The sequence below is a fragment of the Equus quagga genome, chromosome 4 (assembly GCF_021613505.1).
Source record: "Equus quagga isolate Etosha38 chromosome 4, UCLA_HA_Equagga_1.0, whole genome shotgun sequence".
Taxonomy (NCBI): domain Eukaryota; kingdom Metazoa; phylum Chordata; class Mammalia; order Perissodactyla; family Equidae; genus Equus; species Equus quagga.
Genome location: NC_060270.1, coordinates 109,497,965 through 109,525,719, shown reverse-complemented (window position 1 = coordinate 109,525,719; position 27,755 = coordinate 109,497,965). Strand labels below are relative to the sequence as shown.

Genomic DNA, 27,755 nt, shown 5'->3' with positions numbered 1-27,755 from the left:
GCAATTATTCCAACACTGACCTTTTAGTACCAAAAGAATCTTTACATCAAATTATCAGAGTCTATGATAACCATTTATGGTTTAAAATGTAAGCTTTTTTACTACTTTGATCTCTTTCTAAATATATCAATCACAGAGTATCCTTAAGTTCTACAAGCAGAGAATAGATTCTAACACAAGAGACCTTAAAAACCACAAAATATAAGAAAAACAACCCAAAAAACCTAATTGTTAATTAGAGAATAAAAGATGAAGACCTTCTAGATGATGTGGGAAGAAATAATGCTTTAAACCAAAATATTCCAATTGTACCAACAACACTCTGAAGAATTAAATAGTGGGTTCAGGGTCTAAAATTTGCAAACATTAATATACAGATCGCCTTTTAGTTTTTATTTAAAATAAAAAGTGAGATACTCAACAATACCTCATTCTTTACTGAATCTTCATTAACACAAGGCATACATTATATCTCGTCTGTAAATAAGAATGGATAGCCAGATTCATGAACACTAAGAAGTTATATAAACAGTCCCATTATGAGCTGTAGCATATTCCTGCAATAGTTTACAAGGTATATATTTGATATGACACAGAAGAAAATAAAATCATCAGAATCAAAGTGGAATGCAGAGAAAGAAAATTAAAAATAAGCCTTCTCTATAACATCTTGGGTGTTTCTAAATTAAAACAAAACAAAATGTGCATATTTCTAAATGTTACAGATTTGTACACAAATCAGCATACCTAAAACTTGAGAACAGAATATTCTACATAGGGCAATTCTAAAAAGAATGTTAAAGACTTTAATGAGTTAGCAACATATAATGGAAAAATCTCTAGATCTGAAGCCACCAAACTTGAGTTTGAGGTGTAGTTGTCTGATGTGATGAATAACAATCTCCTAGACTACCTACATTTGTAAAATGGAGGAAATAATATTGTAGGGTTATTGTGAGAATCAGAAAAGATTACAGATGATTCTCACATTTGTTAACCATCAAAAACTAAGTACTGATAGTGTTATTCCCTACACTAGTAAGAATAAAGTCAGTTTAATATTTTATTGCCTTCTATACATGTTTGAAGGTAATTGCCCCCATTACATTTAGAGTGTCAGACCAAATATCCATAATAAATGGTGGTAGTTAAAACTGCATATATAAGGACTTAAAATATTTACTTAAAGTTCTCACCCATTTCAGATATCATATCAAACTACTAGTCATGTTAATGTCAAATGTTCTGATCTAAGTAAAAGAACTTTCTCAAACATGCCAATACTTCTGCATCTAAGCAGCTCATGAAAGAGAAATAATTTATTCCCCTAAAGTTTCTTAGTCTATATTATTCTCTTCAATTGTCATCTTCCTCCCATTGTCTCTTTTCCTAGAAAAGTGATCATTTACCATTCTATTTAGACAATTACAATTAAAAAATAAATAAAACAAAAAAGTGGAAGCTGAAGGGCAAATTACCACAAATTAATAACAAGGAAAAGATAAGCAATTCCATGGTAAATGCACAAAGTATGAAGTACGATAAAACACATTTTAAAAACACGAGAATTTCATATCTATATTTACTTTAGTGTGAATTTCATGTCAACTATTTAGAGTGTCTCCACTTGTTTTGTACACCTAAGAATTACAGAAATATGTACTTGTTCTTACCTTTAGATTTGGGAATTAGCTCTCCACAACTGAGTATCCGCACCTCAGCAAATGGTTTGCTAGCTGCATCTGTTTTCTGGTTTTCTATCTCTCTCACAACTTCTTGACCAGAAATCACTTGCCCAAAAACAACATGATGGCTAAAGAGTCAAGTAAAGATGATTAAATAAAAGCTTCTTATTTTAATACTAATTTAAAGTAGGTCATAAAATAAATTAAAATAATCTTTACCCATCTAAATGAGGAGTTGGTTTCGTTGTTCTTTTGGAAGTCATCAGATAGAAGAATAAAAACAAAGTCAGAGAAAAACAAAGTTAGCATCTCTAAAAAGGAAAAGAAAATAACTGCATTGGAAACAAAGTTGCAAAGAAATCATATGCTATCTTAACATAACAGAAATCTTATTACATTAACTTTAAGTAGAACAGAATGCAAGATGTTTTCCACACAATGTATTTTCAAAAAATTGTTCTTATTATAATAAAAGTAATACCTACTCATTGTTGAAAACTACATGTAACTAAAGTTGACATTTTGGTGTTATTTCTATCCAACCATATTTCTTGCATGTGACCGGACTCTCATTGAATATTCATGGTTGTATAACGTTCTACTGTATGGACACAGCATAATTTATCAAACCATTCCACAGTTCATAGGTTTAACACTAGTGCTTCTCTTTCTAAATTAGTTAATTTTTGGTGAGGGAACTAACATCCGTCGTCAATCTTCCTCTTTTTGCTTGAGGAAGATTGTTGCTGAGTGAACACCTGTGCCAGTCTTCCTCTGTTTTATGTGGGATGCCACCACAGCATGGCTTGATTTGTGGTGCTATGTCTGTGCCCAGGATCCTAAACCACAAACCCTGGGCTGCCGAAGCGGAGCATGCAAACTTAATCACCACCAGGCCAGCCCCCACAATAGTGCTTTTGAATCTTAACATTTTCAACAGTTAAAGCACAGGTTATATTCCGATAGCTCTAACACATGTTTTGTTGAACCTGAACAGAAATGGTCCATATGGTGTTTATAAATTTTTTAATTAGCTACCAACATTTAAAATTTTGGATACTTTTACATAAAAATCCAGATTTCAGACCTTTTAAGAACCCTGGAAGATGTGATACATTGCACGTATCAATAATTGCTCAGGCTGAGTATTCCTGTCTTTTTTAATACTGGGATTAATAGTTTAGTTTCTTGTCCTAGCAGGCTTCCTTGCTTAGGTTACTTGCCTAAGACTTGTAAGCCTTTGAGTTTGTTAGCCCTGACAAAAAGTAAACTCCAGGTTGAAGAAAGAGATCTAGATTAAAACTTTGGACAAAGCCCAAAATAAGCAACAAGTCATTTTTTGCAAATGAAGCAATTTTTAAAAATCCATTTTCCCCCCTCCTTTTCAACCTTAAAGCTTTGTAGTTAAGAAGGCTGCTAGGGGGCTGGCCCCGTGGCCGAGTGGTTAAGTTTGCGCGCTCCACTGCAGGCGGCCCAGTGTTTCGTTGGTTCGAGTCCTGGGCGCGGACATGGCACTGCTCATCAAACCACGCTGAGGTGGCGTCCCACATGCCACAACTAGGAGGACCCACAACGAAGAATATACAACTATGTACTGGGGGGCTTTGGGGAGAAAAAGGAAAAAAATAAAATCTAAAGAAAAAAAAAGAAGGCTGCTTATTTGAGTAGCAATGAAGACGTACTGGTACAACAGACTGAAGATAGGCATTGTATAAGATTTATTATTTTTAAAAAATCTTATCAAAAAAGGCATTAGAAATTTGGAAGAAGGGACACAATTTAAGCAACCTTTGGTTAAAGCACATACAATATGACTGAAAAAAATTCTAACATTTACATGCACTTTTAAAAGTTCACTTCACTTTAAAAAACTAACAACCTGGGGCCAGCCCCGTGGCGAGTGGTTAAGTTCACGCGCTCTGCTTTGTCAGCTCAGGGTTTCACCAGTTTGGGTCCTGGGCATGGACAACGCACCACTCATCAGGCCACGGTGAGGCGGCATCCCACATGCCACAACTAGAAGGACTCACAACTAAAGTATACAACTATGTACCAGGGGGATTTGGGGCGAAAAAGCAGGAAAAAAAAAAAGATTGGCAACAGTTGCTAGCTCAGGTGCCGATCCTAAAAAGAAAAAACAAAAAAACCCCTAACAACTCGTAATTCTTCTCTCACTGTAACAGCTATGTTCACTTGAACTTGCTAAAAGCACCTAGAAATGTAAAAACCTAGGCTTACTCCATATATGTATTTGTATTATATGCTACATTCAGTGTATACTGTATCCAGATACTCACTTCAGATTTCATATTTGCAAGTTTGCTTGCTCTCTAGAATTTACTTGTAACGCCTAAACCAATACTTGCAGTGCTTTCATGGTCATTTTCAGATTGGTGAAGTGTATTGATGAGGATGTGGAAAAACTGGAACTTTTGTACAGTGCTGGTGAGAATGTAAAATGATGCAGCCGCTGTGGAAAACAGTTTGGTGGTTCCTCAAAGAGCTAACCATACAATTACCATATGATCCAGCAATATACTCCACCTAGGTATATACCCAAAAGAAGTGAAAACAGAGACTCAACAATGTTCATTGCAGCATTATTCACACTGGCCAAAAGATTGGAGCAACCCAAATGTCCACCAACAGATGAATACAGATAAACAAAATGTGGTAAGTACATATAATGGAGCGATATTCAGCCATAAAAAGGAATGAAGTTCTGATACATGCTACAACACAGATGAACCTTGAAAATGTGTGAAGTGAAATAAGGCAGACACAAAAGGACAAATATTATATGATTCTATTTATATAAGTAAATTCATAGAGACAGAAAGTAGAACAGGGTTTACCAGAGGCTGAAGTGGTTAGTCCCTGGGATAATGAAATAGTTTTGGAAATAGTAGTAATAGTTGCACAGCATTGTGAATATAATTAATACCATTGACTGTACACTAACAAATGCTTAAGATGGTAAATTTTCTATTATATGTTACCAGGATAAAAAAATGTTTTTAAAGATTAAAAACTGAGGTTGTGCCCTTTAAAAAACAATAGAACACAGAAGAAGTAAAGAGCACTTATCTAGAAACGGAAAGAGGTAAGGAGAAATCAATACTTAGAGGGAAGTTTCTAAGAATATACATCAAGGATTACATGAACTTAACATAGGGGTTTTGGTTAGTATAGAAGGATTTTACGTAAAAAAGAGAAAATAAATGATAATACTCAGTGTTGTTGAGGATCTGGTGAAATTGGTACTTACATACTGCTGATACTAGAGTAAACCTATACTTCCTTTTGGAAGTCAATGTGGCAATATATATGGAAAGGTTTAAAAATGTGTAAAAATTTCACTAAATAAACTTCTAGCAACTAATATGAAAGAAAGAAATAACAGTGCATCAAACAATAGGTACAAAAATCTTCACTGCAGCAGTTTGAAAAACAGGAAGCAAACCAAATGTTCAAAAATGAGATTAAATAAATAAAGCATAGTACATTCAAACAATGTATTAACATGTAGCTATTAAAATGTTGATATTTGTGACGTGCAAAGAGATTTATATATCTAAAAGTTGATTATAGAATATATGCAACACTCTACCTACATTTCTACTGCATAGAAAGATGCTTTGAGATGGCATTGTTTTTCTTCTTTTTATCTGTGTGCTCTAATTTTCCGACAACACACATGATCTAAGTTGTTTTCATTTAAAAAATCAGAAAGATCCATATATAGGTAATCAGTTGAATAAAATATATACACACAATAGAGTACTATGTAGCATTAAAAAAGAATGAGAAAGATCTTTATGAACTGATATGGAGTGATTTCTAGGATATATCATTAAGTGGAGAGAAAAACATTATACATAGTATGCTATCTATTGTGTAAGATAACAGGGAGAATAAGGAAATATACATGTATCTGTGCCTATGTTTGCAAAAAGAAATACAGGAAGATAAACCAGAAACTAATAGGGATGGTTACTAATATGGATGGGTGGGAATGGGGGGAAAGATAGGGGAATGGGGATGGAGTGAAGGGTTAGGCGGGAGTGATACTTCAAGGGTATTCCTTTTGCTTTGACTTTGGAATCATGTTAATGTTTTATAAACTTAAAAAAAGCAAAAACAAATCAAAACAATACGGTGAGGAGAACAAATGAAATATAATCAAAACATATGAACCTAACATATGTTGAGTCACAAAATTCACACCAATAAGTACTAATCCAAGTCACTTTAAATGTGGTATTTTAACTACATATCCTCAGTCTAAAAACACAAATAGCTATAAACAATCAGTGAACTCCAGTTACTAGGTTATTTTTCACAGTGGTAGAGGACAGCACTTTTTATTCTAAGATTCAGCAAATGAGTACAAATTTTAAAGATAATGGGAGCACCAAGTTTCTCACTGTTAAAGAAGGGAGTTACAAACATGGAATAGGAAAACACTAGAATAATCCACAAGGTGCTGACCGATTAAGTTCTTCTGAGACCAAGAGAGTTTAAGGCTATTGAAGAGAAGGGTAAATCTATACCCCCATGGGACATGATAAAAAAACGTGCACTGCTAACAAGAGCCCCTGGTCATAATTCTTCTGTAGTCAAAATTGGAAAACATTAGCAGTATTGACTTTGGGGGTTATAAACAAATTCTAATCAGTAGGCAAATTCACAAATACAGAATCTTTGAATAAGGAGGATCAATTGTATTTTACTCTTTGTAATTAAGTAATTCATGGAGAGAAACTCTATGTAAATATCCTGTTCCTCCTTAAACTTGCCCTCCAAATTTACAATCCATGAGTAAATCTTTCCTGAATCAATTATTACTGAGATGACTGCAAAATGGTGACTTTTTTAACTCTATCATTCCTTTTACATTTATTAGTTGACATTCTACTCAGGAACAGCTTCTCCTTCTCTCATTATTGATTAATTTAGTATTTATATCTCCGTGGAATCCTGGATTTCTATTTTATGTGATAATCTGATACTATCATTATTTATTTTGATGCTCAAATTGTCCTAAAGTGGCGAGTGGGAACCCCACCCCTTCAAGTGGGCTCCTGTGCCCTCTTGACAAGTCTTCATAATTTGAAAACTTCAGCAGTACAGTTCAACTCCCCTTTCAAAAATTTTCCCCTCCAGCAATTCTTTGTTCTCCCTCCTTCAAAAATTCTCCCCCTCAGAGATCCCTCTCCTACTTGTCAGTGATTAATGGCAGGCAAAAAGAGAAACCACACACCAAAAAAGGGACATTTTAAATCATCAGATCATAACTACTTACATGAAGAACTGTGAACCATTTGTATCCTTCCCCCTGTTGGCCATTGACAAGAGAAATTCTTTGTTGTGTTTAACAGCAAAACTCTCATCTACAGAGAAGCAAAGTTTTTAGTTACATTATAGGCATAACCTCCCCAAAAATTCATTTTTACTCCTCCTCATATCTTGTGTTTATGTCAAATGTTCTTTAGGTCCAGGCAAAATTTAGATAAAATTCAAGTTACAAGAATAGAGAATCAAATATTAACCAATTCCCTCTCCTATCGTTTTAGGTTAAAATATTTCTAATTTTCAATCCTTTGCTATAAAATCTAACCTCCTTTCTTTCCATTTCCGTTTGTCATTTACATGGTTTTTTTGGGGAAAAGACAATACAACTTTGCTTGCTTATTTAAACAAAAGATGAAACTCTCCTTAAATAGCAAGAGAAAGATGCAGCACTATTCACAATAGCCAAGACATGGAAACAACCCAAGTGCCCATCGACCGATGACTGAATAAAGAAGATGTGGTATATATATACACAATGGAATACTATTCAGCCATAAAAAAAGACAAAAATCAGGGGCTGGCCCCGTGGCCGAGTGGTTAAGTCTGTGCGCTCCGCTGCAGGCGGCCCAGTGTTTCATTGGTTCAAATCCTGGGCACGGACATGGCACTGCTCATCAAACCACGCTGAGGCAGCGTCCCACATGCTACAACTAGAAGGACCCACAACGAAGAATATACAACTATGTACTGGGGGGCTTTGGGGAGAAAAAGGAAAAAATAAAATCTTGGAAAAAAAAAAAAAAAAAAAGACAAAAATCATCCCATCTGCCAGAACATGGATGGACCTAGAGGGAATTATGCTAAGCGAAATAAAGCAGACTGAGAAAGACAAACACTGTATGATTTCACTCCTATGTGGAATATAAACAAACACATGGACAAAGAGAACAGTTCAGTGGTTATCAGGGGAAGGGGAGTGGGGGGTGAAGGGGAGCACTTATATGATGACAGTCAAGAAATAATGTACAACTGAAATCTCACAATGATGTAAACTATTATGAACTGAAAAAAAAAAGCAGGAGAAAGCATCCAAATATTTCATGTGTTTCATTTCTGACCACAAAAAAACCACATATAATCTTCTGAGCACAGAGAGGCACTCGTTAACAATCTTGATCAGTGTCACTTACTGCAAAGAGAGCAGCTTGCCTTCCAATCTTGGATTCGAATACGAGAACAAAGCAAGTGGAATGTGAGACAAAATTTCACTGAATCCCAAAAGTAAAAGGTGGGAAATACGAAATTATGTCGACATTCATATGTTTATGGTCTTTCAAATAATCTTCACATCAATAAAAAATTCCAGAGATGGGCCAGCCTGGTGGTGCAGCAGTTAAGTTTGCACGTTCCGCTTCAGCAGCCCAGGGTTTGCCAGTTTGGATCCCAGGTGTGGACCTAGGCACCGCTTGTCAAGCCATGCTGTGGTAGGCATCCCACATATAAAGCAGAGGAAGATGGGCATGGATGTTAGCTCAGGGCCAGTCTTCCTCAGCAAAAAGAGAAGGACTGGCAGCAGATGTTAGCTCACGGCTAATCTTTCTCAAAAAAAAAAAAATTCCAGAGAAAAAACTTAAATTTGGGAAAAACATTACTATAGCCAAACATTAGAGTATCAAAGAGATTTTTAAAAAATCCTCATAGAAAAATGGACTAAAACTGTGGATACCGTTACTAAGAAATACTGCTGAATCTCTTTTAATAAAGATTAAGATCAAGCTATGGAAGTTCCTATTCTAGTACTATAATGCTAAGAGTTTATTATAGATCATTGAAACTCTTCATATATGATGTACAAATGTCCTAAACACAAAAAAATCCTACCTCTATAAAGTCTATCACATAAAATCTTTCACAAAAAAATTAACCTCCCGATTAGCTGAAGGTAGTTGGATATTAGTATACTGTTTAATGAATAGCCTTATCTGTTCAACAGAGAAAAATCAAATGAATAAAATAGAAAACATTAAAAACACAATTTAAATGCGAACATTTTTACCTTCAAAAAATCCTCCATAAATAGATTCCCCTCCTCGACCATTTCCTAAGAATGAAAAACATGGACTCTTAGAACTCTCAAGACAGTAAGCTCCTTTAAGGTGCTACCTAAACAAAATGCTTCTAACAAGGTAGGTGCTCGAATGACTACAAATCAATACTCAAAGGGTCACAGCACTTCATAAATATATTAATTTAAAGTCCAATTACTTTCTTTCCCCCGTGATAGAATAGTAAGAATGCAGCAAAGGGTGTAAAAAATAATGTTCAGATTCTAATGATCATGCAGGTAGAAGACAAAAATTACTGTTATTTTTTCAAAGCGTCTTTGATAATAGTTTTGAAGTTTTTACAATAAAAAAGTATGGGTAAAAACTATATCATAGTTAAGGATTACCAATTGAGAGAAAATCAAACACATACACTGCTAAGAGATGAATACAGTGTTTTTTTGTTTTTTATTCAGAAGCAAATTTCCAAAATTAATTCATGCATCGAAGGTGGAATTATTTCCTTTGTGCTTCTTTCTTTAATCTGTTTCCATGAGAACTCCTAATCGCTTGACCGAAGACTAAGCGGAGTGAGAAGAAAACTAGACTAGCATTCGTAAAGATTTGTTTAACTCTGAGATCTATGATATTTAACAAAGAATACAAATATACGATTTTCTTTTGTGGGAATCAAAGTCTTACCTTCACTGAAGTCACCACCTTGAACCATAAAATCTTTGACAACTCTGTGAAAGAGACAACTCTTATAATGTAATGGCTTCTGAGTTGATTTCCCTGTCCCCTTTTCACCTACAGAGAAGAAAAATTAGTAGGCCATTTAGTAGAAAGGAAATCCAGGAAGTACTATTAAAGCAAAATTAATGAAAGCTTTTGCTTTGTAAAATATACCTCTCTTGAACTGTAAAGACTTCTTTAAATAAAATTTTCACTCCCCTCAGGAATTTTTTTAAAAATTAATTTTAAAATCACCCATAGTTTTCTGGAGAGTGTAGAAATGTAGACATCAATCTCAGATAAAAGTCTCATTACAACTAATATTTCTAAGAATTACTTTCACATTGTAGTCAATGCTGCATAATCTGCATGTTAAGAGAAGGAAGTAATAGGCATGAAGAAATCTAAAATATGTTAAATAAAAAATTAAAGCAAGCCATAGTTAAATGAGACTACAATTAGGGCAACTGAAAATGTCAACAAACCTGTACAAAGACAACGGAAGTTCTCGCATGTTTTGGGGCACACATCAGAAAATAATTCAAAGACAACTCTTCCAGCTGAAAAAGAAGGTAGTTGGTTTAAACTTCTCTACTAATTCAAAATATTAAATACTCATTTATAAATGTTAAATAGGAACATTAATTTTCTTACCAGGTTGATTATTAATGGCGATGTCAAAAAAACATCTTGGACGCTGAACCTTTATTCCCATGGCTCCAATACTTCAACCTAGGAGTAAAACACAGTTTCAGACAAACACCTAAAAGAGCAGAGATTTTCATAAATTTCTGGAAAAAAAAAAAAATTCTGTGGAGCATAAACCAGAAATGTAGTTTGAATTTGCTGTGATATATACTTCCATGACATAAATCAAATTATCTTCTTTTAGAGATTAGACTGCATTTTGTGAGGTAATTCAAAAAGAAAAGGCTCAGCCATCATACAATAAAATTTCTCTTTTAACAACTAAATGTAGATTGCCACCCCAAACAGAAAACTGCATTAAGTCTGTATGACTGGTGAACTCAACAGGAAGATTACCTTTAAAGACAAAAAAATCAGGGACAAATTGATCCAATCCTTTCACTCCTAGAAAACAAAAATGAGAGTTTTGATTAAAATGGTGGAATTTTAAAAAGAAAAATGTTCAAATTGCTAAAAAATACCAACAAATCATGGAAGAAGAAATAAAGTGGTATATTTTAACAATATATGGGAGATTTATATTCTGAGTAAAGGCACAACATTAAGTTTTACATATGAGGCTATTTTCTTATCATGAGCAATAGCCTTTACTGATATGACAGTGTATACAAAAGAAATACTAATGATATTCGGTGTAACAGTTTTATTTACGTAGCAGATAGCTATTATTTCAGAGACGTTCTTTTGATAACGTATTTATTTTAAGGACTTAAAATGTTTGAATTTAAATACTTGGTGGGGAATGACAAGGTAAGGTGAAGAGCAGAAGAAACCAAGGCATTCAGTGCATCCAAAATGATGGACTATAAAAATGACAGCTGTAGGGGCCGGCCCAGTGGTGCAGCGGTTAAGCGCGCACATTCCGCTTGGACGGCCCAGGGTTCGCAGGTTCGGATCCCGGGTGCAGACATGGCACCGCTTGGCGAGCCATGCTGTCGCAGGCATCCCACATATAAAGTGGAGGAAGAAGGGCACAGATGTTAGCTCAGGGCCAGTCTTCCTCAGCAAAAAGAGGAGGATTGCCAGCAGATGGCTAATCTCCCTCAAAAAAAAAAAAAAATGACAGCTGCATTTCTCAGAACAGAGACTAACTGAAACGTATACACTTTCCCAAAAATTATCATAAAAGCAGTGCATGATATCTTAGGTCCAGTGAGGCTCTGAAAGATCTATATCCTCCATCCTGAATAGACTCTTCCCTTTATCAATTTTTAATTGCAACTTTTATTGAGACAAATTTAGACTCACATAGAGTTGTAGGACATAAGACAGAGAGACACAGTGTACACTTTACCCAGTTTCCTCCAATGGTAACATTTTAAAAAACTGTAGCATAATAGCACACCCATAGCATAAAAAAGGCTAACAATGCTGATACAATCCACTCACCCTATTCACCTTCCTCCAGTTTTACTCGACTCATTTCTGTGCATTTATTTAGTTCTGCACAATTTTATCACACATGTGGGTTCATGTATCTACCACCAGCCCTTATCAATTTTAGACACCCCACAAACCACAAATCAGAATACTCAACAAAATAAAGGAAGACTCTGCCCAAATTACCAACTCCTTTGCCCAAATTACCAATAATTTGAAAAATACCATTTTCTCATATCTTCCTCCATTTTTTTATTTCTAACAGATATAATGGATATTAGAATTTGTTTCACATGAAACAAAGCAAAAAAGGTATTTTCAATCCTTCAGTAGACTATAACTTTAGGAAGTTAAACGCCCTAAAAACAAACAAACAAACAAAAAATTTAGCAATTTTCATATCCTGCTAAGTTTGTTGCATTTTTACTTGTATAGAATTCCAATTCCTACATATGTGAAACTGAGAATACGTGAAATCCATAAATCTGAGGGAACTATCCAATCTTAAGAAAAACATTAAATTACTCCTCAGTACCTCAGATATTATCCTTTATCTCTTAAATAATTTTTGTAGGCCCTCTTAAATTCTCTACTTTTTGGAATAGAGGAAGTTTAATGATTTATTTTCCTCCAAAAAACTTCTACAGCTATTTGTTTAACTACAATATCCCAGGTGGAGATTTCTATTTTTACAAATGAGTATAGTATTGCCTCAAACATACCCAATTGTTTAGGATCACAGTTAATTTCCTACATACAGTGTCTTGAAAACAACCTAAATTTGAAGACCAAGCAAAAGTTATGAGCTCAGAAAAGTCCCTAATTACTCTTCAACTTTCAGACACAATCTGACGAATTTCCAACTTTCTCAATTCTAAGGCACAATGTAAACAATCCTATAGTCTGGGACTTTGAAATTGCAATGAACACCACCATTAATTTATGCCATTAGGAGCACAAGTGGGAGCTATTAGGATAGAGGTTGTTTTTTGATCTGAGCACTGCTTACATGAGTAAGTCCACTTTGGGAAAACATCAAGCTACACTTAGAATTTGTCTACAGTAGTCCCCACTGATTCCCAGGTCCGCTTTCTGTGGTTTCAGTTACCTGAGGTCAATCGTGGTCCAAAAATATAAAATGGAAAATTCCAGAAATAAACACTTTATAAGTTTTAAATTGGGCGCCATTCTGAGTAATGAAATCTCAGCCATCCCTCTTTGTTCCACCCAGGATGTGAATCGTTCCACTGTCCAGCATATCCACCGTGTCTAACTATTTGCCCATTAGTCACTTAGTAGTCCTTGGTTATCAGATCAACTGTTGCAGTATCACAGTGTCTGTGTTCAAGTAACCCTTATTTTAGTTAATAATGGCCCCAAAGCCAAATTTATTATTAGTTATTGCTGTTAATCTCTTACTGTGCCTAATTTATAAATTAAACTTTATCATACGTATGTACATATAGGAAAAAAGTATATACAGAGGTTGGTATTATCTGAGATTTCAGGCATCCAGTGGGAGTCTTGGAATGTATCCCCCACGGATAAGGGGGGACTACTGTACTTTTTGGTATGCTATGTTATATTTCAATAAAAGTTTACTGTATTAAAAGTAATAACTAAAACAAAACTCTATTTCTCTACCCCAAATCTCTCAAAACTCAGTAAACATTATCACTGTCCAACCCAGCAGCTAAGGCAGAAAACTTGGAGTCCACCTTTGGGTCCACTCTCCTTTATAGCCCATTATCCAAGCCATTAGAAAGTTAGTTTTATACTACTTTCAAAAATTATCCCAAATGCTCTATCTTTACCCTTATCATTTCTTATCTGGACCACTGCAATAGGCTCCTAGCTGGTTTCTCTTCTTTTACTCTTAGTCCTGTACTTTTTTTTTTGGTGAGGAGGATTGGCCCTGAGCTAACATCTCCTGCCAATCTTCCTCTTTTTGCTTGAGGAAGATTGTCACTGAGCTAACATCTGTGCCAATCTTCCTCCCTTTTGTATATGGGATGGCGCCTCATCATGGCTTGATGAGAGATGTGTAGGTCCACAGCCAGGATGCAAACCTGTAAACCCCAGGCTGCCGAAGCAGAGCGTGTGAACCCAACCACCATGCCACTGACTGGCCGCTGTACTGTCTATTCCTCACAGAACAATCAGAATGGAGTGATTCTTTAAGAGCTCAGGGGCCGGCTCTGTGGCCGAGTGGTTAAGTTCGTGCGCTTCGCTGCTGTGGCCCAGGGTTCGGATCCTGGGCACGGACATGGCACCGCTCATCAGGCCACCTTGAGGCGGTGTCCCACATTCCACAACTAGAAGGACGTGCAACTAAGATATACAACTGTGTACAGGGGGGGTTTGGGGAGATAAAGCAGAAAAAGAAAAAAAAAAAAGATTGGCAACTGTTGTTAGCCCAGGTGCCAATCTTTGGGGAAAAGAAAAAAAAAGAGCTCAAACCTTATCACATCATTCCTCTGCCTAGTATTTTCCAATGTCTTACTATCACATTTAATCAAAATGTCTTACCATGGATTTTAAGATTGTAAACTAGCACGGTCCAATAGAAATGAGACACATACGTAGTTTTAAGTTTTTTAGTAGCCACATTTTAAAAAATAAAAATAGGTTAATTTTAATAATATCTGTTATTTAACTCAGTATGTCCAAAATATTATTTCAACATATAATCAACAAAAAATGTTATTAATGAGCTATTTCACATTCTTTTTTTGGTACTAAGTTTTAGAAATCCAGTGTTTATCAAATCAGACTAGTCATATTCCAAGTGCTCAATAAATAACCATCTGTGGCTCATGGCTATTGTACTGAACAGCATGGCTCTAAATACGTTAGCGCCCGCTGACTTCTACAACTTCATTTCACATTCTCCTCAACTTTGCTTCAGCCACACTGGTGTTCCTGCTCTTCAAACATCCCGAGGCCTATTCCCTTGTCAGGTCTTTTACATTTGCTGCTCCCTCTGTATCGAATGCTCTCACCTCAGATCTTCACATGGTTCATTCCCTCACTTAATTTAAGTCACTGCTCAAGTATCACCTCCTCACAGAAACCATCCCTCACTAGTATATTGAAAGGAGCAGCCCCTGTCCTCCAACACTTATATCCCCTTACGCTGCTTTATTTTTCTTCCCAGCATTTACTGCTACTTGTTATTTTATTATAAATTCAAGTTTTTATATCTATTCCTTTTTCTAGAGTATAAGCTCCATGATAGGATAGATCTTCTTGCTCCCCTCTTAATTCTTAGTGCCTCAACCAGTGCTTGGCTATGGCAGGAAACCAATTTTTAATAAATGAATTAATATACACGAAAGGATAGGCATGTGTGAGAATACTTTTTTGCAACACTGTAATAACAACAACAAAAAGGAAACACCCAAAATGTCCCACGATGAAAGAACAGCTCAATAAATTATGGTATATACATGCTATTTAATATTATACAGCAGTTTGAAAAGTCTTTACATACACTATCCGAAAAACCTATTTTGTTGAAAAATTTTTTTAAAAAGCCAGTTGTATAGGCTGGCCTGGTGGTGCAGTGGTTAACTTCACACGTTCCACTTTGGAGGCCCGCGGTTCACTGGCTGGGTTCCTGGGTGCAGACATGGTCCCGCCTGGCAAGCCATGCTGTGGTAGGCGTCCCACATATAAAGTAGAGGAAGACAGGCATGGATGTTAGCTCAGGGCCAGTCTCCCTCAGCAAAAAGAGGAGCATTGGCAGCAGATGTTAGTTCAGAGCTAATCTTCCTCAAAAAAAAAAAAAAAAAAAAAAGACAGTTGCATATTAAGTATTCTATTTACACCCTAAAATAATACTTTGTTTCTACAGATAAAGAGAAAGGTCTTAAGAGATCCATACAAAAATTCCTAATGGTACTCTGCAGAGGAGACTGGGAGTAGGGATGGAAGTCAATGGGGGTCTTTAGTTTTACTATAAAGTTTGAATTTTTGCAATGAGAATATATTCATGTATTAGTTTCTCAATTTAAAATTAATAAAATGTAAAGCTATACCTGCATAGTAAAATAAAGTAGTAGGAAATACACAAAAATGTTAAAAGTCTATCTCTAAGTGAAAGGGTGATAGGTGATTTTTTTTTTCTCTCCCCAAAGCCACAGTACATAGTTGTATATTCTAGCTATAAGTCCTTCTAATTCTTCTATGTGAGCTGCCACCACAGCATGGCTACTGACAGACGGGTGGTGTGGTTCTACGCCCAGGAACTGAACCTGGGCTGCCAAAGTAGACTGTCCAAACTTTAACCACTAGGCCATCAAGCCCAGCTCATGGGTGAGTTTTTCTTCAAAGATTTTATTTTTTTCCTTTTTCTCACCAAAGCCCCCAGGTACATAGTTGTATATTCTTAGTTGTGGGTCCTTCTAGTTGTGGTATGTGAGACACCACCTCAGCATGACTCGATGAGTGGTGCCGTGTCCGTGTCCAGGATTTGAACCAACGAAACCCTGGGCCGCCTGCAGCGGAGCAAGAGAACTTAACCACTCAGCCACGGGGCCAGGCCTCATGGGTGATTTTTGATTTTAGTTTTTTCATTTCCCAAGTCGTCTACAACAAATACAGACCTGTAAAAGAAACTCTTCAAAAGAGCACACAAGTCAATCTATATATTTTTTTTGGGGGGAATATTAGCCCTGAGCTTACTACTGCCAATCCTCCTCTTTTTGCTGAGGAAGACTGGCCCTGAGCTAACATCCATAACCATCTTCCTCTACTTTATATGTGGGACGCCTACTACAGCATGGCTTTTGCCAAGTGATGCCATGTCCGCACCCAGGATCCAAACCGGTGAACCCTGGGTTGCTGAGAAGTGCAACGTGCGAACTTAACCCCTGTGCCACCGGGCCGGCCCTTAATATATTTTTTAAGTGTCTCACTTTCATGATAACTACTGCTGTTTAACATTTAAGTTGAGAAGATCTTAGAGAATCATTTTTCTTCTCACAAAACTGTGTACCCCTACAACTGGAAAACAGGAAACACCTGTGAATATCTATCTACCCTCTAGATATCAGTAAACTTTTCATGTTCACTAATAATTAAATAAATAATGGAGATAAAGAATTTTGATCTCCTCATGAAAGAATTTATTATTTCTATTTATCAAAGAGAAATTAGAAAGCAGGAAATGGGAGAAAATATTTTCAACAAACATGATGTATTCATTTTCTTACTGCAGTATAGTGCTTAGGAATGGGTGCACTAGGACAATTCTTTGCTGAATAGGACCGCCCTACTCTTTGCAGAACATTAAGCACCCTTGGTCCTGACTGTATCAGTCCATGTGACAACCAAAAAAACATCTCACTGTCCCTCCACCCCTACCTTTGAGAGCCACTACTATAGGGTCCATGTACCTAACAACTAAAAGCACAAAGGCCACCCAAAGGAATATAGACAATTCACAAAAAGTAAAATTAAAAATATAAACAGCATGAACAATTTTGCTAAGCAACTTGGCATTACAGACCAAGAACTCTGAATATATTCATATTCATTCTAACCCTTAACACTTTAGTAATTCATCTCTTGGAATCTCTCTAAAAGTAACCATTTTAAATAAAATATTATTTGGTTTTGGTTTTATAATAGTGAGTAATTAGAGACAACCTAGGTGTTCAAAACAACAGTTAAGTAAATTAGGAAATGTTCATATGATGGACTATTACACTGCCTAGGAAAATACAGATTTTTATATGTAACATGGAAAAAAATGTTTGTTAAATGAAAAAAGATACCACTATTATATGGTTAAAAGGATTTTAAGTATAAAAAGTTCATATATACTGTCACTACAGCAGTTTTTATAAGAGTAGAATAAAAAAACAGCCATACAGTAATAGAAATTGATTAAGTGATACTCTCATGAAATGGTTGGTATTCATCTAGCCATTGGAAATCATATTCTTACATGTTAAAATTACAAAGATAACATTTTTCCCTATTATATTGACAAAAAATATATATACATATTGATCTTCTCATACACTGTTGTTGCTAGTAAAAGGGTAAACTGATGCAATCCTTTGTCAATCTGACAACACACAATATTACAAATGCATTAAATACTCTTTGACTCAGTAACCCCTCTTGTAGGAATTTATTTTATATATATCTTATCCATTTGCAAAATAAGGTATGTAGAAGGTTATTCAAGGCACCATTGTTTATAGTAGTTAGAGGACTGTAAACCTAAATGTCCATAAAGGAGGGCTAGGTTACATATTACATCCATACAATGTACAAAAAAGAATAAGGAAGCGGTTCATGTACTACTATTTCTAAAACACTTCATTAAGTTGAAAAAAAGGGCAAGATATAGAAATGTGTATGATATGCTTTCTTTCTTTCTTTTTCTTTTTTGAGGAAGATTAGCCCTGAGCTAACATCTGCTGCCAATCCTCTTTTTGGTGAGGAAGACTGGCCCTGAGCTAACATCCCTGCCCATCTTCCTCTACTTTATATGTAAGACACCTACGACAGCACAGCTTGACAAGCAGTGCCACGTCTACACTTGGGATCCGAACCAGTGAACCCCAGGCTGCCGAAGCGGAATGTGCGAACTTAACCACTGCGCCACCTGGCCGGCCCCTTTTTGTATATTTTTAAAAGATGTGAAAAGAAAAAAGAGCATGTGTTTGCTTGTCTAATACAGAGGCATCTGGCGGGAGAAGAAATGGGTAGCTGGGGAAGTTGGGTAAGAAGATTTGTTTACTGTATAACCTTCTACACTTTTCAGTTTTATACCACATGACTACATTATTATTAAAAATTCTAAAAATTAATAAAACTGAAAAAGAAAAATTATCAAAGACTACTCATGGATGAAAAGGATATTCATAATATACTCAACGAAAAAAGCACATTGGTAAGTACTGTCTATAAGATCCCAATTTTACAAATCAGATGCACATTTTAAAAAGATAGGAAATGAGGGGCCAAGCCTGGTGTCACAGCAGTTAAGTTTGCCGGTTCTGCTTCAGCAGCCTGAGTTTCGCCAGTTTGGATCCCGGGTGCGGATCTACACACTGCTTGCCAAGCCATGCTGTGGCAGGTGTCCCACATATAAAGTAGAGGAAGACGGGCACAGATGTTAGCTCAGGGCCAGTCTTCCTCAGCAAAAACAGAGGAGGATTGGTGGCAGATGATAGCTCAGGGCTGATATTCCTCAAAAAAAAAAAAATAATGAATAAAAAAATTAAAAATAAATAAATAAAAAGATAGGAAATTAACTCACTATGTTGAAGAGATAACTGTACTATGTTTGTTGTAGTATTATTTACAATAGCCAAGCTATGGAGACAATCTAAGAGTCTAACAATAGACGAATGGACAGAGAAAATGTGACATACATATAGATAGATAGAGATAGATACACACATACACAATGGAATACTATTCAGCCAAAAAAAGGAAGGAAATCCTGCCATTTGTGACAATATCAATGGAGCTTGTGGCATTAAGCTAAGTGAAATAAGTCAGACAGAGAAAGACAAATACTGTATGATCTCAGTTATATGTGCAATCTTAAAAAAAAAAACCTAACTCATAGAAAAAGAGATCAGACTCATGGTTACCAGAGGCTGAGGTTAGGGGGAGGAGGAATTGAATGAAGGTAGTCAAAAGGCATAAACTTCCAGTTATAAGATAAATAAGTACAGGGGATGTAACGCACAACGAGATGACTATAGTTAACATTGCCATATGGTATATCTGAAAGTTGCTAAGAGAATACATCCTAAAAGTTCTCATCACAGGGAAAAAAACACTATTTTCCCTGACATCTATATGAGATGATGGATGTTAACTAAACTTATTGTGGTAATCATTTCACGATGTATGTAAGTCAAATCATTAAGCTGTACACTTGAGATGTATGCAGTGTTGTATGTCAATTATATCTCAATAAAACAGAAAGAAAAAAGATAGGATTTACACCAAAACATTAACATTGATTATAAATTATGCAGCATTATTTACAACAGTCAAGACATGGAAACAATCTAAATGTCCATCAATGGATGAATGGATAAAGAAAATGTGACTGACATATACACACACACAGCCCACCACATATCACAAAATGGAATATTATTCAGCCATAAAAAGGAGGATATCCTACTACTTGTGACAACATGGATGGACCTTGGGGGCATTATGCTAAGTGAAATAAGTCAGAGAAAGACAAATACCATATGATATCACTTACATGTGGAATCTTAAAAAACAAACACCCTGAACTCATAAAGTCCTGAGGATGTAATGTACATCATGGTGACTAGTTCATAATACTGTACTGTATATTTGAAGTTGCTAAGACAGAAAATCTTAAAAGTTGTCATCAAAAGAAAAAAAATTGTAACAATGTGAGGTGACGTATGTTGACCAGACTTACTGTGATGATCATTTAGATACATATATATATTTTTAGTAACACATAATCAAAAGCAAACTAGTCAATAAAACAAAAAATGGTTAAATTATGGCCTCTGGTTGAACAAAAAAATGTTACAGCTGTTAAAGCAATGCTTACAAAGATCACTAATTTGAAAAATGCTCATAATTTGTTAAAAGTAAAAGTAAATAGTATATGCTATATCATTATAATCATATAAACTACTCCTAACCCTCAAATTCAAGGATTTACAAAAAGAAAAAAAAAGACTGAAAGGAAATAATCATTTATTGTGTTTGGTTGTAAGACGGAAGAGGGTTTTTGCCTCACTGTACTACTTCCACTTTTCTTTCATAAATAGAATTGCTATATAAAGAAAAATTTCATAATAAAAAGAAAATGTACATACAATCTTCTAAGATGATAACGTACATGTGTGTTAAGTGGTTACTATCTATATTTAGGTTATACAACGTATACCTGAAAAGGATACTTTTCATAGAAATAGATTAGTTTTCCTGAAATGACAAATCAAATATGCCTTAAATTCAAGAAAGATAAAAGACAGCAAATTATTATTAAAAGTACTATGCAAATCTTGAGTATGTAAATGCAATAACATTAATAGCTAATGGACAACAATGCTGACACAAAAGATGGCTCAATACTATGTCTCTAACATTACTGAAATCAAATTTTATCTCATCAGAAATGGGACGTAGTATTTCCTCCATAATTATGATTTCCTGATATTGCTCAATAATACTAAAATCAAACACAAGACAAACAGCTGGTCAATATTTCATTTTCTCAAGAAAAAGTAAAGAGAAAACAATGCTAACAGATACCAAAAATAAAAGTCAGAGATAAATCAAGCCTATGCAATTTTCAATAATTCACGAATTTTCCAAGAATAGTATCTAATGAAAGCTTTCAGAGTAGTAGTCTGCTGCAAATTTGTTTCATCTGAATGAGTTGCAGCTATTTCTATAAAATCCAAATATGAATTTTTCTTTAAAAAAAATTACCGTATCTAGCAACATACCCCATTCCTGTTCAACATTCAGTATAGTCTGCCTCCATTAGATGAGGTATATATACGTGTTCCAGTTTGACCTAGTTTCCACTACTGCCTATCAGTTGTTACCATTGGTTATCTACATGACCTCATGCACTCATCTCACTTGCCTGAGCCACTTCAGAAATTTGAGTATACAACACTTAATTTCATCTACTTTATTCACAACGGACATACTTTTTAAACAAGATAATCAATAAGGCTAATAAACTCACTGAAAAAGTTAGATCATACAAAAATGCATTAAATCCTGACACTTAGCTATAACTTCCAATATTTTTGTGTATATTCTACTTTTTTCTAAGCAGACAATTAAAATATGTTGTTTTAAATGTTTATCAACAATATCACAGGCACTTTTCTATGTCAGTAATAGATATATAATGTAATAAAATTTTAAAATATTAGGGGCCAGCCCCATGGCCAAGTGGTTAAGTTCCCACACTCCGCATCGGCGGCCCAGGGTTTCGCTGGTTCAGATCCTGGGCACGGACACGGCACTACTCATCAGGCCATGCTGGGGCAGTGGTCCCACACAGCACAACCAGAAGGACCTATAACTAGAATACACAACTATGTACTGGGGGCTTTGGGAAGAAGAAGAAGAAAAGAAGAAGGAAAAAAAAGATTGACAATAGATGTTAGCTCAGGTGTCAATCTTCAAAAAAAAAAAAAATTCTAGTTAATCAAGGCATGAGCAGAACTAGACTCTTCTATTACAATTCAGTGCCTTTCCCCCTATATGTGTGCTTCTCACATGGGGTATTGCTAATATGTATCTGTAGTCAGTAAATTCTCCCACAGCCTACCAGTAAACATACCTCAGCCCATTCCACAACTAAAACAGAGCCTATTCCCTGGATCTGCCTAGTCCGGGTGCATTCTAGAAACAAAGTGTTTCTTTTCATTTCTGTCTTTTCTAAAACAGAATCTACTAAAAGAGGGAGCATCTTCAGTTCAGGACCAAGAAACAAAGATGGGAAGTTCTCATGTGCTTAAGTTTAATAAAACAGGTGACAATTTTCACATAAGATTTCCACTTCTAAGTGCAATCATATTAAGTTAAACTAATTAAAACTATAGCAGATCTTGAAGACTACTTTCAGAGAAAGCAATCTAACATTCACACCAGCCTCTTCACCAGATCCCCTAACGCAGTTCACAGAGATCAAATGAGAAATGAAAATGGATTGCTCCAAAAACATTTAAAGACATTTATGAATGCCAGACTGCTAATGAACTAAGCAGAAACAAGTTAACATTCTGAGGTCCTTAGTGTTCTCTTACAGTCATAAACTACTGCACTAGTGGAAACACGATTAACAGTGTATAGGCACTTTCTAAATTCTTAAATCCTTTAAAATACTTAAAAAGAGAAAAGCCATCATGTTGCCAAGTCCAGTGTTAAATAAGGATATTATATACTTTTTACATATACAATCTGAGACATAAAAATATAATACAATTATGTTAGTACCGAATTAAAAAGGCATATACTAACTGGGAAATCTCTGCTAATAATCTTAATGTTGTACCTGCAATTACCTAAGTTCTTACACTGATAATTTATCCCACTGTCTCCAGAGATATACCTACACCATCCTAGCAACATGTTATTCAATGCAGTAATTCCTATTATAAACAATTATAGACTTTTAAAATTTGAAGGAACCTTAGAGATAATCTAGTCCATTCTTCTGATTTTACAGTTTGAGAACAAGAGGACTGGAGAGCTGAAGTGACTAGCTCAAGGTCACAAGCAAAAAAAGGCAAGTTTTCTGGTAAAGAATGCTACAGCTTCACTGTAGAAACTAGCTTATTCACAAATATTCCTGATAACGGCTTATTTAATTTTACTTTCCACCATTTGACGAAAATGCAATGATTTAATTATGAATAAACCTTAAACTAAAGTTTACATGTAATTAACAGTAGCATAATATGTAAAACAAACATGCGTCACTTTTTTTTTTTGAGGAAGATTAGCCCTGAGCTAACATCTGATGCCAATCCTTCTCTTTTTCTTTTTTTTTGCTGAGGAAGACTGGTCCTGAGCTAACATCCATGCCTACCTTCTTCTAATTTATATGTGGGACACCTGCCACAGCATGGCTTGACAAGCACCCAGAATCAGAACCAGCAAACCCTGGGCCACTGAAGTGGAATGTGCAAACTTAACCACTGCACCACCAGGCTGGCCCCGTTTTTAAAAAAGCAATGAGTTCAGACCTTGAAGGTATTATGTTAAGTGAAATAAGCAGATGACTCCACTCATAGGTGGAAGTTAAACATACAGACAAAGAGAACTGATTGGTGGTTACCAGGGGAAAGGGGGGATGCAGGGAGGGCAAAAAGGGTGAAGTGGTGCACCTACAACATGACTAACAATAATGTACAACTGAAATTTCACAAGGTTGTAAACTATCATAATTTTTTTTTAAAGATTTTTAAAAATTTTTTTCCTTTTTCTCCCCAAAGCCCCCCAGCACACAGTTGCATATTCTTCATTGTAGGTCCTTCTAGTTGTGGCATGTGGGATGCTGCCTCAGTGTGGTTTGACGAGCAATGCCATGTCCACGCCCAGGATTCAAACCAACGAAACACTGGGCCGCCTGCAGCGGAGCCCGTGAACTTAACCACTCAGCCACGGGGCCAGCCCCAAAACTATCATAAGCTTAATAAAAAGTTAAAAAAAAAAATCAATGAGTTAAGAAATCATTCATGTTTCAAAAATAACCATTTTAATAGAAAAATTGACGCCTATATTTATACATAAGTATGATGTAGTTAAACTTCAAGAAGAGGCTGGTGATCATTTTAAATCAGCACTCAAACTAAAACAAAGTTCAAAAGATTTCCTGCCTGGCACTAACAGTAAAGTCCCAGTTTTAGCAGTTTTCTCTAAGTATTTATAATACTGCCTGCAATAAATTTCAAGATGCAAGATTTGCCCTACAGAAATAAAAACACACTGTGTTCTTATAGAGACTGTATATGCATCAAACCAGGGAAAACCATTGACACTTAAATCAAATGAAAACTGAAACTTGGTGCTAACGTTAAAGCCAAAAAAAAAAGTGAAATACCACAACGTGGCAGAGAGATTTGTGACAAACTGTTCCAACCACTTGAATGAATTATCTATGGATTCCTACTGCATATAAGTAAGACACATTAGTACATTAGGATACTAAATATAGATAATACATTATAATTGTGTTGAAATATACTACTAGTAAAATAAAGGAAAACCATCAATACGTATTTCTTAAAAGAGCAACAATGAAAAAGTTGCAGATGGTGTACTGATAACCAACAGAACTAATTCATCCTATTACAAATGGCTACCAATTTCCCTTTGAATAAAGAATGGATGCTGCTTGACTGAAAATCTAATTTAAAATATGCAAAAAATCAAGAGGACAAAGACTTTACTTAGAGACCACCTATTCGGCAAGACCGCAATAACAAGCACCAGAAACTAACGGACTTGAATAAGTCACAATAAATGTAATATACGCTCTTCACTTCACTCATAGGAGTAACGGTTGAGTTCTTACTTAAAGTCGATTTTACAAAGAATTTTAACAAACCTGAATATCTATTTTTGAAGCCCACAGCTGATGACAGTTTGGAATCAAAATGTCATTTTATAGACGAAGAAACTGAGGTTCAGGAAGATGGTTGAGCCAGAAACAAATCCAAATTTTCTAACCTAGGATGTCTGCATACTTGTACACTTGACAGCAGGGGAAGACAACCCTGACAACAGCCTGCAAAGACAAAAATCTTAAAAAGCAAACGCAATTCAAACAAAAAGCACAGACTCCTACTACAAGAGAAGACCTATTAGGATCTCAGGACACCGATTATCCTGAGTCATAAAGAAAATATTAAACAATGTAAAATGAACTCCGTTTAAGACAGAAGTATGTAATTTGTTACAGAAATAATCCCATTTCAGATGGTTAAAATTAAAAAAGGAGGGTGGTGGCAAAACGGGTAAATTTTCGGGTACAGAAAAACTATGAATGAAAGCGACAGCCATTGTAGATATCTATGCCTTTTCTGGATTTTATGGCACGATTTCAAAAATGTTCACACACCTCCTCCCCATCACCGTTACGAACCGGCAAATTACTGGCCATTCGTTGCCAAACGTGAATACATACGGACACACACATATTTTCCCCCTATCTCGTTTTAGCTACTGAAAGTTAACGTACCCCCAAATTTCCAAAACATTTAGTTGTTCCTTCGACGTATTTGTAATCACTATTGCAACAACCTGGTCTTGCACAGACAGTACTGTTGTGGGAAGAAATTAAAATCAATGCACAAAACGGCGCTTTTATAACATTTCCAAAACGACTAAGAGTTCTCCATTCCCGTAGACCTCGCCTTAGCTTCTTAAGAGACTAAAGATGAGCCAAATTCGCATACTTCCCCCAAGGCATATGGAGCTCCGAAGCCATCACCTTCCTCCTAAAGAGTAATTGCCTCCTCCTAAAAGGCCCGCGCAGCTCGCAACTCCTCGAAAACATGAGAGAACTTGGAGACAGCTCCGGGATGAGAAAGGAAGGGCCTAAATTTGAGTTTTAGCAGAACGCTTTAACTAAGTGGCCTGTGCCACTTGACTATGCACGATCGCCGCCGTCTGCGAGAGAAGGTCGGAGTAGGAGAAAAGCCTGTCTTCAGTCTAATCTTAACCCCTGTGATCCAGGCTCCTCGCCCGCCACTGGATCCAACCCTAACCTGCCAGGACGTCAGGTTACACTTCCTCCTTCCCCACCAATCCTCCCACCTACTCCGCATTAGTGCTTAGCCCTACGATTTTGAAGCATCAAAAATCACCTGGCTCCCCAGAGTTCAGGCCGCCGTCGCTGCCGCCATATTACAGCTTGTGCGGCAAAATGCGTCAGGGAGGGAGGTGTGCGCCCGAGCGGAGAGGGCGGGGGCTGGTAGGGGGAGGACTGTTTCCCAGGCCCCGGAGGCGCGGGTGGAAGCGTTCTCCAGCTGCAACAGCTGCAAAGGCTGCGCCGCGGTCCTTGGGGGCCGCCTCTGGGACCAGGCAGCCGCGATACCTCGAGGGGAAAACGGTTAACTGGCACGGCCTATCGCGCCGGCTCCGCCCCTCTTCGCGGGCCCTTCCCGCTCTCGTACCCCGGGACTGCCGCAAAGGACGCCACCGAAACAACGCTGGCCTCGCGCCACCTACCCGCACCAGTACGGTCTCCTCTTCTCGGGGTCCGGTCCTTTAAACCGCTTCAAATCTACCGCCGCCAAAAAAGGCGCTAAAGCCCACTAACCGCCTCCCTCCCCCACAACCCAGTCCCGGCGTGGAGGGAAAGCGTCGCGCCGGAAACACATCACGGGTTGGTTGACGTCATCTCCTGGTGTTCCCTTGCTTGCATCACCTCGGCCCTCCAGGGAGATCTAGGATTTGGGGGTCGATACCTAGTTTATAAGTATCTTTATGCTTTATGTGTGAGTTGATTGGGAACGTTTGTACCCGTCAGAATTCCATATCGTTGGTGAAGTGAAGTGCTCCATTTAGTAAACATGTATTGATCTTCCGGCTGGGTGTTGGGAAGGGAGCCCTACTTTCTAGGAGCTTCCAGTTAAGGCTATGACACAAGTTTTTTTTTTTTTTTTTAAGATTTTATTTTTCCTTTTTCTCCCCAAAGCCCCCTAGTACACAGCTGTGTATTTTTAGTTGTGGGTCCTTCTAGTTGGGGCATGTGGGATGCCGCCTGTGGGGACCTGAAATTGGCCACCCCAAGATATGTCTCTTTGGCATCAGGATTATTTAAGGCTGATTGCTTTTGATAAACTGGGACAGGGAAGGAGGCTCTGAGGAATGGAACGTGCCCTTCCTTAGGACACATTTACATTTGTAAGGTAAATCTCTATCTGTAAAAGCTGCCTCCCTCTCTGTACCAGGAAGAAGAAAGGAGATGACCTTCTCTCTAAAAACTCTTAATCAATACCAAAGGCAAGGACTTAAAATCTGCATTTTATTGTGCTAGTCTGGTAACCTCCTGTAACTGACTTCCCTCCCCCTCCCAACGTTGGCATCTCCTTAAAGATTAAGCATCTTTCTTTAGGCTGGGAACCGATTGCAGCGCTCATCTGTGACCCCCCCCCCCACCTCCAGCCCGAGGCAACACACCTGCCACCCTGCGAAGCTCACTGAGACAGCAGACCTATCTGCCGTTTCCATCAAGCGCTGTGCTGACAGAGCAGCCTCATGACTGTTGTAAAAGGGACATTTCAATCACATGTGAAACACCCCGTTTGGGGGTATATAACCACTTTGTGCACCCCACTTCTTCGGTGCCCTTTCTTCCTTCGGGAAGAAAGGCCCCGGGCCATGGTTCCTCATAAAGCTT

General features: G+C 36.8%; 1 protein-coding gene across 4 annotated transcripts in view; it reads right to left on the bottom strand.

Annotated features, from left to right (window-relative positions):
- PPIG (peptidylprolyl isomerase G) overlaps positions 1 to 26,719 on the bottom strand; it is a 45,155-nt gene extending 18,436 nt beyond the window's left edge. Inside the window, exons 1-10 of one of the 4 annotated variants that reach the window (XM_046658611.1) lie at positions 26,582 to 26,710; positions 24,957 to 25,136; positions 10,805 to 10,852; positions 10,415 to 10,492; positions 10,246 to 10,320; positions 9,728 to 9,835; positions 9,037 to 9,081; positions 6,991 to 7,078; positions 1,905 to 1,934; positions 1,674 to 1,813 (exon numbers count right to left, since the gene is read on the bottom strand). In XM_046658611.1, coding sequence (XP_046514567.1) covers positions 1,674 to 1,813; positions 1,905 to 1,934; positions 6,991 to 7,078; positions 9,037 to 9,081; positions 9,728 to 9,835; positions 10,246 to 10,320; positions 10,415 to 10,475 — 547 coding nt within the window. In that variant the 5' untranslated portion in view covers positions 10,476 to 10,492; positions 10,805 to 10,852; positions 24,957 to 25,136; positions 26,582 to 26,710. Of the gene's footprint in view, positions 1 to 1,673; positions 1,814 to 1,904; positions 1,935 to 6,990; positions 7,079 to 9,036; positions 9,082 to 9,727; positions 9,836 to 10,245; positions 10,321 to 10,414; positions 10,493 to 10,804; positions 10,853 to 24,956; positions 25,137 to 25,589; positions 25,651 to 26,217; positions 26,341 to 26,581 lie in introns of those variants that run through there. The other 3 variants (XM_046658610.1, XM_046658607.1, XM_046658608.1) reach the window with 3 other exon arrangements.
- Positions 26,720 to 27,755: the final 1,036 nt, after the last annotated feature.